Source organism: Pteropus alecto, unplaced genomic scaffold (assembly GCF_000325575.1).
Source record: "Pteropus alecto unplaced genomic scaffold, ASM32557v1 scaffold92, whole genome shotgun sequence".
NCBI classification, from domain to species: domain Eukaryota; kingdom Metazoa; phylum Chordata; class Mammalia; order Chiroptera; family Pteropodidae; genus Pteropus; species Pteropus alecto.
In genome coordinates this window covers 7,033,862-7,046,937 of record NW_006432447.1, presented here as the reverse complement: position 1 = coordinate 7,046,937, position 13,076 = coordinate 7,033,862, and the positions used below count along the sequence as shown (strand labels likewise).

At 44.8% G+C, this 13,076-nt stretch overlaps 1 protein-coding gene across 3 annotated transcripts in view; it reads right to left on the bottom strand.

Moving 5' to 3' along the window:
* RAB6B (RAB6B, member RAS oncogene family) overlaps positions 1-13,076 on the bottom strand; it is a 58,630-nt gene that overhangs the window by 12,915 nt on the left and 32,639 nt on the right. For all 3 annotated transcript variants that reach the window (XR_003044919.1, XR_003044920.1, XM_006907232.3), the window contains exons 3-4: positions 321-374; positions 19-124 (exon numbers count right to left, since the gene is read on the bottom strand). Coding sequence is in view for 1 of the 3 variants with exons in the window: in XM_006907232.3 (XP_006907294.1) it covers positions 19-124; positions 321-374 (160 nt within the window). In the remaining 2 variants the exon portion in view is untranslated. The remainder of the gene's footprint in view (positions 1-18; positions 125-320; positions 375-13,076) is intronic.

Genomic DNA, 13,076 nt, shown 5'->3' with positions numbered 1-13,076 from the left:
CACCCAGGACGCACTCACTTGTGATGTCGTACACCACCACGGCCACTGTGGAGTCCCGGATGTAGCTGGGGATCAGGCTGCGGAACCTCTCCTGGCCCGCTGTGTCCCAGAGCTGCAGTCGCACCTGTTACAGGGAGGGCGCTGGGGTCAGCGGGGGCAGTGGGGTCCTCATGGGGAGTATGGGGGTTGGGGAGAGGCTCTGCGATGCTGGCTGCCAGCTCTGGGGAAGGCACAGACTCTGAGTGGTACCCGCCTAAGGGTCCAGGTGATAAGCCCAAAGGAGCCCTCTCTGTCTCCCAGTTCTAAAGTCAAGCACTCACCGTACGATCCTCTAAGTACATGGTTTTTGACAAGAAGTCAATCCCAATAGTCGCCTGTTAGAGAAAAGCACAGAAAGGTCAAAACTGAAAGGTCTCAGGCAAAGGGGCAAAAAATAAATTCAGTGATCCAGGCAGTGACAGCCAGCAAAAGGGGGCACACCTATGTCAAACCCAGGGTGGATCCTGCTCTACTGTCCCTGTCTCACTCCCAAACACACACACACTCCACAGTGAAGCCTCTCGTCCTTCTCGGAGGAAGTGAGTTTGACCTAAATAAGGATGAGGATAGGGTTTTAGGGAGAGATACAAAAATGCTTTGGGAAGGGAATGAGAGACCCGGGTAAGGAGGCCCACCCCGGCAGGAACAAGGCCATTGGAATGCAAATCTCCAGCCCCCTCACATGCTGCCTAGAGGAGCAGGAGCTGGGTGGCCCCCTCCTAGAGCCTGCTTGGCCCCTCCTGCCTCCATCCGTGGCAGCCTTCCCCCTCAGCCCTGGAACTCTAGTGCCAGGTGGGCAGGGGTGGAGCAGGAAGCAGGGCAGCTGGCTTCTTTGTGGGGGCAGAGAGTAGCTGGCTTTCCTCAGGAGCATTGCAGACCGCCCAGAACAGCGTCTCGCTAGGAAATCTCAGGGGCTTCCCAACCAACACATTGGGAGCCAATGGTTCCTAGCACCTCTTATGCTATGCCTGTGCACTGTCTGTCCTGGCACTGGGGAGAGGCAGCTATGGGTCTGTGTGTGTAGTCAGCCTTGTGGCCAGATGGCTGGAACCTGTTGTTCATTCACTATGTAGCCTTGGGCAGACCACCCAATTTCTCTGAGCCTTACCTGTACCCAATGTCTGTGACAGGAGCTAAGATGCCGTCGGTGTGAAAGGGAGTCACTGCTACATAATTAATAATAACGAAGACTCAGACACAGCCTGAACTTCCAGGGCACTGGTTAGGTACAGTGTGGTACATCCGTGTGATGAGAATCCTTGGCAGTCATTAAAAATCACATTCTTGAAAAATATTTAAGGATTTGGGGGAATGGTTATCAAGTGAAAAAAAAAATCAGAATATAAAACATGTATAGTGTGATCCCAATTTGATTAACTGAAGTAAAGATAGAAGTATTTTTCATATTTTCTTAGACACTGAAAAGAAAGAAATATGCTAAAACCTTACACAGTGCCCACGTCTGGGTGATTTTTTTGCTTCCTTCATTACACTTTTCTCTTTTTTTCTACATTTTCTACAATGAACATATAATAGTTCTAGAAACAGAAAGAAAGTATTTTGAAACAAAAAAAAAAAATGAAGTTTAAAAACAAGCTTAATTGCATAGAAAATTGTGCTTTAACTTCAAATTGTGCTTTAACCACAAAAACCACAACCAAGGGAAGCCCAGGGAAATAGGAAAGCCCGTGTCTCCAGGCTCCGGGGCTGACTGCAAGGCTGTGCAGTGCATTCACACCCCCAGCTCATTCCACAAAGGAGTGTAAGTGGCTTCATCCTCCTGGAAGCTCTGCTTCAATGCAAAGATACAAAGTGTCAAGGAATCACACAATTCTGGAACACAGGTACTAAACGAACATCTGAGACACAACCCCATCCCTTACTCTGGAGAGGAAAGGACAGACCAGGAAAGTTAAAGCACATGCCTAGTGTCACGTCACCAATCAGTGGCAGAGCTGGGAGGTTTGGCGCCAAAATCTTGGCATCGCTTGGGATCCTTCCACCTCAGCTTCGCACACCTCTCCTGCGTGGTGTAGCCACTGGGGAACAAGTCTGGAGTTGATGGGCGGCTTGTGGCCTAAGCCTTGTTCCTTAATAGTCACACAACATCCAATTACTGGTGTATGTTAGAGCGATAATCCTTGTCTTCTGATATCTCTAAGGAGAAATGTGTAGAACGGGTAGATCTCTCTCAACTCATCAGTGCTCAGTGGGCTCCCCAGGGAGAGTCAAGCTCCTTCTGCCAAGTGATGCTTTAGCTAAAAACCAGGTGCATGAGCACAGGAGTGGTGGCAAGGACTGCTAGCTGTGTCCCAATATGCAGTCCCCCTTTCTATAAGGACTACGAATGTGTAGGTGGACTTATGCCTGCCCCAAATAAAAACTGTACTTCCCAGCTTTCTTTGTAGCTGGATGATTAAGTGCTGGTTGATGGGATGTAAAGGTGATGTATGCATCTTCTGGGCTGGGTCCTTCCTGGGGCTGGGGTAGGGAGATGTACTCACAGCTGCTCTCTTTTTTCCCACCACTTGGAATGAAGACAGGTGGTGGTCAGTCATACTGGCCCATCCAGATGAGGGGGACAGAGTACTAATGACAGACAAGTCACTAAGACAGAGGAAGCCTGCATTCCTGACCTTGGGGAGCCATCTCAGCAGCCTTGCACTGCTGACGCCCAGACTGTTGTGTGATAGAACTGAACTTCTATTTTGCCTAAGCCACTGTTATTTTAGGTTTTTCAGAAGACTAAGGGAAAAACCAAAAGAGACCTATCTTGAAAGTTTAAACATAGTAAGTAACCCTTCCAAAAAAATTAGCTGCCCATAATTTAATTGCCTATTAAAATAAAACCCAACACTCATCAGAGGAAGGTAACAATACAAGAATCTCCATAACTTATTATTCACAATATCCACTACACAACAAAAAGAGATTACAGACATGTAAAAAGGCAGGAAATTCAAGCCATAATCAAGAGAAAAAATCAATAGCAACAGAACCCTGGAAGAATATTAGATTAGCAGACAGGACTTTAAAATAACTGAGATAAATATGTTAAAATATAAAGGAAATGAATATGTTAGGTGAATTGCAAGAGATGTAAGGAAACTCCAAAAGAAAAAAATGTAAATTTTAACACTGAAAAATACCATATCGAAAATGAAAATATGCTGGATTTGCATAATAGTAACTGGGACACCACAGAGGAAAGGTCAGTGAACTTGAAGAAAGGCCAAAAGAAATTATTCAAACTGAAGAACAGAGTGAAAAAAGAGACAATAAAAATAAACACATGATTGAGAATTTCTAGGACAATAACAAGTGATCTGATATACATGCAATTAGGTTCTCATAAAAAAGGATAGAAACAAAATCAGCAAGTTTTTTTTGAAAAAAATAATGGCCCCAAATGGTCCCAATTTGATTAGAAACATTAAACCACAGTTCCATGAAGTTCAGTGAACCTAAAACAGCATAAATACAAAGAAAACCATACCTGAGGATGTCATAGTCAAATTGTTAAAAGCAAAGAGAAAGAGAAAGCTTAATAACAGCCAGAAATAGAAAACACATTATATACAAGGAAACAATGACAAGAATGATGGGTAATTTCTCATCAGGAACAATGCACAACAGAAGACAATGGAAGACAATGGAACAACATCTTTGAAGTTCCAAAAGAATCAACTATCATCATGTCAACCTAGAATTCTACAGCCAGTGAAAATTTCCTTCAACAATGAAGGCAAAACAAAAACATTTTCATTTTCAGACAAGGGAAAGCTGTGATCATGTGTCGCCAGTGGGTCCTCATTCTTATAAGAAATGCTTTCTTGGTTGAAGGGAAATTTTACAGATGGAAATTTGAATTTTTAAAGAAGGAAGATAAGAGCATGGTAAGCCTATGGATAAATATAAAAACACACGACTTGCCCTTGATCACCTCTGCTTCCATCCATATCAGCAACAGTTTATAACACTCTCCACTGTTTTGCTCTTGCTCCATCCTCAGCACAGGTCACTCTCAGAAGATGACCTAAAGTCTGACTTTACAACATGAGGTATAAACCCCTTCAATTCCTTGGTTTTTATGCTCTAATATAACAACAATGATAACCACAGTAACAATGGCTCAACATCTGGGTTCTCATCATTTGCCGGCTATTGTGCTAAGTGCTTTACGTGCCTTATTTATTCCTAATAACCTACATTATGGGTTATGTTCTTTAGTATTCATATGTCACTGAAAACTGTGATATGAGATGGTAAGTTACTTTCCGACTGTCGACAACTGGAAGTGGCAGTCAGGATTCAAAACATATTTGCAAAGTTGTCTACATGTGTCCAGCCTTATCCCCGCATCCCTCCAGGCTCTGGGTATTTGCTCCTTCTCCTGTTCAAAGCAAGCTCTCCTTGGGGTCCTCTTGGCTCTGGTCCTCTCCCTCCAAGTGATGCTCTCTCGGTCATCTCCTTTCTCTTCTGCATCTGAAACCTCTCATTCTCTACTCATTCCTTCCTTTTGCCCAAGAAACATTTTCAAAATTCTCACATCCTAAAGAAGAAAAATCCCTCCCTGTCACTAAGGGGCTCTCTGGCTTTGTGCCCATCTCTCACCTCTCCTCAAACGGTATGCTTTGGGAAAAAGTCTCCAAACCCACAGTTTGTACTTCCTCCCTTCCCACCAATTGTTTGACTAGGGCAGTCTCATTTCTGCCCTCTGCCCATGGAAACTCTGCTTGCTAGGGTTGCCAGTAGCTATTTCATCTCCAAAGTATATGGACGCTCTATAGGCCAGACTGCACTTGATGCACTTGACCATGTTGACTACTCCTCTTCCTTGACACTCTTCCTTCCTTTGCTTTGCATGACACGACTTGTTTCTGGCTTCCCCGCCTCTCTAACTGCTGTTCCTTATTGGTTTCTTGTAGGATCCTCTTTCTTTCTCTGTCCCCAAAATGTTGGTGTTCCCTACTGTTTTGTGTCAGGAGATTTCATTTACTCTCACAGCTTCAGAATAGGATGTGCTGATAGCTTCTCAGTCTACATCCCAGGCCTACCCCTGTCCTGAGCCCCAGATCTAGGTCTCCAGCTGCTTATTAGACATCTCTATCGATCTCTAATCAACATGGTCAAGTGCATCGAAGCCAAACTTGCTTCTTCTATTTTTCCTATCTTGATGAATGGTACCTCCATTTTTCTAGGTGGGGCCAAGCCTCTGGAAGCCCTTCCATGTCTCTCCTCTTCCCTTGCTCTCTTGTCCACTCCCTCGCATCAAATGAATCACTTAGCTGATTACTTTTCACCTGTCCACTTCTCTCCATCCCCAGCAGCACTGCCCCAGTTCAGACCTCCAGCCTCTTTTGCCTGAACAGCCTACACAGCCTCCTGACTGCTCTCTCTGCCCTCAGGCTCTCCTTTTAGAGTTAACCTTTCATAGGGTACCAGGGTTATCTTTCTAAAGCATAAATCTGACCCTAGCACTCCTTCCTGTCCCTAGGAAACAGTCCAAACGCTTCCTATGGCTTCTTTTCCCCCTTGCCCGTCTTGCATTTTATACTTTAATAACAAAAACACTCTGGTCAAGATTCCACGCACACAAGCCACTTGTGTTTCTGTGCCTCTTACAATGTGGTTCCCTCCCCCCTGGAATGCTCTTCCACACGGTGAATACCTATTTTAGAGTTCAAGATTCAGCTCCTCTGCAAGTCATTTTCTGAGCCCTCAGGTTGGCCTCAGGGCCCCTCATTTAACAGTTTCTCTCCTAAATTGCAAAGATCTCATACTGGCCAGTCTCTCCCACTGGCCAGTGATTCGGCGATTCTTGACATGTAGTGCGTAGACCACTTGCTTAAGAATCATATCAGGAACTTGTAAAAATGCAGATTTCTGAGTCCCACTCAGAGAGATAGAATCACAGTCTCTGGGGAACTGGTCTAGGAATTGTAACTCCAGAGAAGCCCTCAGATAACTCATTTGTGCAGTAAAGTCAGCAAACAACTGCCTAGACTCTGAGCTCGTGCTGTAATGAGTCTGAGGAGGCAGGGGCATCTAAGGGGAGGGGCAGATTCCTTGCCCGGAATGAGAGACAGAGGAAGATGCTCATGCGGAAGGTGCTACTCACAAATGAGGAAACCAAGGCTCATATAGGACCAAGGTGACATAGGATGTGGTGGCAGAGGCGGGATTTGAACTCAGGTCTCCCTGACTGCAAAGCCCTTGCTCCTGACTATTCAGTTGTATTCCCTCTGCTTCCTGAAATCCTTTCATTTCAGAAGCAGCCATTGTGGCCTGAAGCTGTCACTGAGTTTGCATGAGATCTGCTTCCTGAAATCCTTTCATTTCAGAAGCAGCCCTGAAGCTGTCACTGAGTTTGCATGAGGGTCACATCTTGTCTGGCTCCCTATTGTCAGACTCTTATGGTCATCAGAGTAATAGCTCAGTAGAGTCCACTTAAGAGAGAGTTCATTTGCATTTTAAGGACAAGAACAACAACAACAACCATGAAGTCAGCTCTCTAAGGACAGAATGGAAACAAGAACTTCTAAGACAGTCTTCGCTGGGCCTTGGTTACCAGAAAATTTCTAGCTCTTCGGCATCATCTATTTTTCCAGACACGAGGCACAAGCAGTTGGCCCCACACTAATGCCAGTGGGAGCCCACTTCTCCCAGATAGGCCAGGTCTACACGGAGAAGGAGGTTATGGTCTTCCCTGGGCAGGTCCCATCTGGCAAACGGTAATTAACACTCACTCACTTGTCTATTTCTGTATGCTTACTATATGTCAGATACGGAGCAGAACAAGCCCTGTTCCCTGCCCCTAAGGAGCTGTTCCCTCCCCCAGGATGCCCTTCCACATGGTTACCACCATTCAGAGATCAAGATTCAGCCTTGAACGTCCAATCTCATGGAGGAACAAAGATTAGCGCACAGAAATGTGGGTCATGCCAGGTGGAAAGAACTAGTGTAGTGAGAGGGGCTCTAAGTGGAGTGGGACCTTGCTTCTGATCGATTTCCTGAGGAAAGGTGGGGCAACTATGCAAGTCCTAACTTCATAGCGGGTGAAGATGGGGGAGTAGTGGAGGATTGGAGGTGTGGGGACGAAACCCCAGATGGAGGGAATGGGAGAATTCTACTTGGGTAATGGCAGGGTTTCTATCTAACTAACCCTCCTGCAGATTATTACCATTATAAACTCTGAACAAAACATAACAAACGACTACCTGAAGACACCGGAAAGTGACCAAGAAGCAGGCAGACTCTGGAAGAGAGTCAACACTTAAAAGAAAGGAACAGCCCTGGGTGAGGTTCCTGTTTTAATGACTGTTCGCTCATCTTAGGGCAGCCCCTCCTGGAGCTGAGGTGGGGCTACCCACAGTAGTACTAGTTGAGAAATGAGAGGGCAGATTGCAAAGCTACCACAGAAGCCACAACGTATGGAAAATCCTGGAAATGAGAAAGCCATGGAGAGGGCTCCACAAATTCTGCATATAAATGCTGCCCAAATCTCTGATGACCAAAGCAGAGCCCAAGCAGCCTAACCAAGACTGCAAACAAAACAAACAAATCTGAACAGAAATTTAAGTTGCTGCCTACCACAGGGAAGAGAATTGAGAATGTGGGTCCAACCAATACTTTTCCAAAGGAACAAACAGAAATCCATAGTCTTAATCACAATGTGTAGAAGATAACTCAACATTATGAGCCATATGAAGTAAAAGCCATATTCAAGAAAAAAAAGAGAATAATTGGAGACCAGCCCTGAGATGACTCAGATGTCAAAAGCAGCAAGTGTTTTTAAATAGCTAATATAATTATGCCCAAATATATAAAGAAAAATATGCTCATAATGAAGGTACAGATTTTAAAATCTCAGCAGAGAAAGCCAAACTATAAAGAACCAAATACAAATTTACAACCAAAAAATACAATATGTGAAAACTTTAAATTAATGATGGGCTTAACAGCAGATAAGAGATGATAGATGAAATAGTAAGTGAAGTTGAAAACAGATCAATAGACATTATCCAAAAGGATAATATGGGGACATCAGACAACAAGAACTAGCTACCCAGGTAGGCTACATACACCCTCCTACAAAAGGCCCCAGAAATCCTGATGATTCCTTGTGACCTCCTATGACTTATACTCCTTCCCAAAGGTCAGCACAAGTATTGATGGGAACATGTGTATGTATGAATGTATGTGAATAGACATATGAATGAGTGGAGATACACCCACATGCATCCAACTATGTATTTATTTACATGTGTAAGTATGTGTATGTGGATAGAAATGGGTATCTTATGCTTCTGTGGGTATCAATGTGGGGCAGAGAGGGAGTCACTTCTGCTTCGAAGGTAAAGCCCACATCCATAACATGTACATAGTCCTGGCGATGCCAGGAAGCTGAGGTGACCAGGAGCCTTCATGGGCCCTTGGGAAGTGGGTAGGAGGACAGATTTCTGCCAGAAAACCTAGGGCTCCCTGTCAATGCTTCCCAGGGCAGACCACGGCTATCCAGAAGATCTGGCATGTAGCTAGCATAGTACCCCACCCAAATGGATCTGGGTACGGTCATGTGTCCAGAGGGCCCCCCTCTGTTTTAATGACCTCTGCAGGGTCTGAACGATATGTGGTAGGCTTGGAAGAATACTAGATTGGGAGTGTCCTGGAAAAATGACACTGGGCCTCAGCTTCTCATCTCTAAAATGGGGATAATCATAGCTTCCTTCAAGGATTGGCAGATTCCATGAGTTAGACTATGTGAACATACTCTGCATAAACGAAATGAGGACTGCCCAACTGACTGAGGGATTTCCAAGAGAAGCTATAGAGACCCATCTCATAGGAGATCCTCTAACAATGTTTCCCAGCCTGGTTATGTGCAACACAGTCCCACGAGGCGATCTACAGGATAAAAATTAACTATGATGAAATGTTTCTCAGGAAAGTTGCATATTCTAGCCCCTAATATAGAGCCATAAAGCACACTGGCAGAGTAAAGGCTCTGAGAAGTCCTGCACTAAAGAAACATGAACAATTTCATGTAATCCAATGTTTCTCAAGCTTCTTTGTCTAAGAACCTTAGTACTTGTAATTCCTATTAACATTCCAATAAATTAGGGTTCCCAGCTTCAGGAGAGGCCAACCCTTAAAGAGGTGGGTTCTAAAGGAGACTACATCACTCTTCTAGCTTGCCTTGGAATCTCGGTCAAAGCATTCATTCTCTATACTCCATTTCCTTTTATGAGGTATAGAATAAATTATCCTTGCTTGTACTGCCACAGGGATGTAAAGAGAATATCGAGACGACATGAGCAGCACGTTTGACTCTGGGGACTCTCCTACCAGTCCTTGATCCCTAGATCCCTATCCCCGCTTGGCTGTGCTGCATGAGCCTCCTATCCTGCCCAATGCCCCTTTGAGGAGGCTGGGCCGCACTCTGCTATGATTAGATCATCCCAAACCTGGCAATGCTTATTTATTCCTTTAATATCATCATGCTTGCAAACGGTACTGTTTATGAAAAATGGCAGGCACTTCATTTTATAGAAAATATGAGGAATTTAACAAGCACAGATTTCATAGGCACATACGCATTTATCTTCTTCTGAAGGTGGTATTAAACAGTGTCAACGGAGGCTCAGACATAGTGCAGAGTGCAGACATTACATGCCTCCTTCTGCACAAAGGGTTCCATGGGCCCAGCAGATCCCCAAGGAAAGAGATGTTCCCTGAGGCACTTGTTGAAACCTTCTTTACTATGTGCATTTATTATGAAATGTATTTTGCATCCACATTCTGACAAGACACAGTAATAAAGTCTGCAGTGGAAATCTGCATGGTAATTTGCATAAATTGACTCAAGACTGTTTTCTCGGGAAAAGAAATCATGAAAAGAAGTGGATGTGTGTCTTCTTTTAGCCTTGGCCAGGCCCTGGCCCATGGCTGGGGAAGCATCCCTAAGTGGCAGAAAGCAGCTGGGACTGACAAGCCCTCGACAATGAAGCTGCTGTTTATGTTCTGCACCACCAACCGTCAGATGAGAGATCAGGGTAAAATCATGCAAATTAACATGTAAATGAGGTTGGCAAAACTTAAGAATTCAGACTGGCAAGTGGGTGCTGTGGGGGAAGGAGACAATGGCCTCTGGAAAACATGCTGGGAAGGGTCTGTCCTTGCCAGCAGCAACGTGCTCTGGGGGAGGGGGTGCTCGGTAGGCCACAGTGCCGGTTCCTGGATTCTTTCAGACACCTTTGCCTCAAAATCTGCAGTCCTGATGGCCACTTTCCTCTCAGTAGACAGTGGCTTGTGCTCGTCAACACCCAGTTAAATATTTATCAATTGCTCTTTTATTTCCTAACTGGTCTGAAACATCAACCAAACAATATGCACCTTCCACCTTTAAATAAAGGGTTAAATTTCATCAAAATTGGTCAGTCCTTTGAAAAGCCACACAGACGCCCACGGATGTGTGGCCTGAAGCTCCCTGAGAGGGCTCCTGAAGGGTCACAAATGGATCCAGGAACACAAGGGAGAAAGATGCTCCAGGTGGTGCACTTTTAAGTCTAAGGGCTACCTAAGTGTAACCTACAGAGTGAATTAGGAAAGATTAAAATCTAGGGCACAGATTTACATCATGAGTCCATTTAACTTATGAAATGTGGCAGGTGCTACTGGAGGACTCAGCCATTACCCACTGGCAACCTCTTACTCTCTTGCTTGCCTAGAGACTGTAAAAGCAAAATTCTGCTTTCCCAGTCTCTCTAGAGACTAAGGATGGTGTGATCCAATTCTGGCCAATAAGCTCTGGTCTGCTGGAGGGAGAGGGCATTCTAAGGAAGCTCTTGCTTTCTTTTTCTGCCTTGGATGCAAAGGTGATGTCTGCAGCAACAACAGCCAGGCTGCATGAAGACAAGAGCCCACACAGTGAGAAGGTGAAACAGAATGACAGCAAGAGCCTGGGGCCTGATGGCATCACTGCACAGCTGTGCGACCTCAAGTCCCACCACAACTTCTTGCACTGGGGAAACCAAAATCTTTCTTGTCAGCTTTCTGTACTAGAAGGTGACCATATTCCTAATTTGTATATGCTCATCAGAAGAGGGGAAGAGAAAGGCAGAGGGGAGGAGAGAGGGCAAGAAAAGATGTTAGAGCAAGGACAAGTCAGCCCTCAGTCCCTGACCAGTAAATGCCCAGAGGTAGCACTCAGATGACCGGCAGTGCCCCAGTGGGTCTCTGAGAGCAGGGTCATCCTGCCAAACTGACTGGCACATTTCACTATGGAAGGGATATTTCACTATATAAGGCTGCCACCTCACATTTTGACCACAGAACCTAATGTCTGCAAAAGATGGAACTCTGCTGTATTAATAGCATAGAATCGTCCTGTTGCTAGAGTTAACGGAGGACTGGACTTCAGTGTTCTGCCCAAAGTCCAGCATCATCTGGCAGTTGAGAAGCACTGCTCAAGGGTACATGCAGGGATGGTAAGGAGGCCCACAGTTCCCTATAAGGACATTTTGTTAGCAAGTTTTTGTTAGCTTCACTTCAGCATTATCAACTTAGTTTGGTGTAGAGTTGTTTTTAGTTTCGTTTTGCTTTTCTAGACAGTGCTTTTCTAGATATGCACATCTATAACAACAGAATTTTTGGCCTATAAATATCCATCATCTAAACTTTAAGACTCATATGAGCTATCATTTAGATACAAATTAACCACGGTCTTACTGCTCAAGTTTGAGGCAAATGGTCTAAGTGACATAGGAGTTAAATCCCATCCAAACAATTTCTAGGTTAATAAAAATGCAATACTAAGAAACCGAGATGCTGGCCCAGGGTCTCTCAGATAAGTCACAGACCCAGGGTGTCAACACAGGCCTCCTCTGCATGCAGCATCACTTTGAAGGAGAAAGAAAGAACTGAGGTATAAGGGAACGTACTGAATCCTTCTCCTTGGTATGTGACCTCACTCTGACTACCTCTACCAGGGATGGAAGATCCCGTCCCATCTCCCCCAGGTGCTGGGTGGTTACCTGGATACCACATGGGATAACTGGTATCGTGGAGTCTCTCCTTATGGCCCTCCACCTCCTCTCTGAATTCTGACACAGAAGACTCATCAGCTCTTAGGGCTTGAGGAATCCAGACTCTGCCCAACCTCTCCCAGGCCCGCCCACGTAACAGCCATTTTCAAACAGCTTCACTTGGCTGATCCACCATTACTTCCTGCTTTTCATTTTTCTTTGTGTTGATGGCCCCGATATTCTTCCAGGGTGTCTGGGCAGAAACCCAGGGCCCACTCAGACCACTCCCTCTTCTGCACCCCACAGACCCACACTGTTTGCTCACCCCTTCCACTGTAGTGTGCTTCTCTCTCCTTGGCCCAGGTCCCTCACTCAATTCCCACGCAACCCTGAACTATACTGCTCAGTGATGCTCCGTCCTCCCCCTGCCCTGTGCTTCCACACACAGAGCTGTGTCCAGGTAAGTGCTCTGCCTGCACCTGCCATCCCTGTTCTGGCCAAATCCGTGTCCTACAAACTCTGAAGTCTTTGATCCCGTCAATGCTCACCTTAGGAACCCTCAATAGCTGTTTCCTGCCCACGAGCCCAAGCCCCTCCGAGCTTCCAGGGCCTTCCACAGTCCCCATCATCAGGGCCCACTTGCCCACTAGGCAGAGCGGCACAGAGCCTGGGGCCCATGGTATTTTTAGGGACCCATGAAAATGTTTTAAAAATTTTTAGATATTAATTTCTTTTAAAATCAAAAGGAAAAATTAATATAATAATGAATTTATAAAAATGAATCCAGCCTGTATTATATTCATCTTTATAACAACACAGTTATAAAACATAACTTTAGTATATATTATATAGTATATAGGATATATATTTATGTATATATACTATATAAAATAATAAAATATACTATACTATAAAATATACTACATATATACACTATAAATTTTTTTTTAACGAGAGCAAAGTGCCCATGAAGAAAACAATGCCTAAGGTCATGCAAGTCAAAATGCGGCC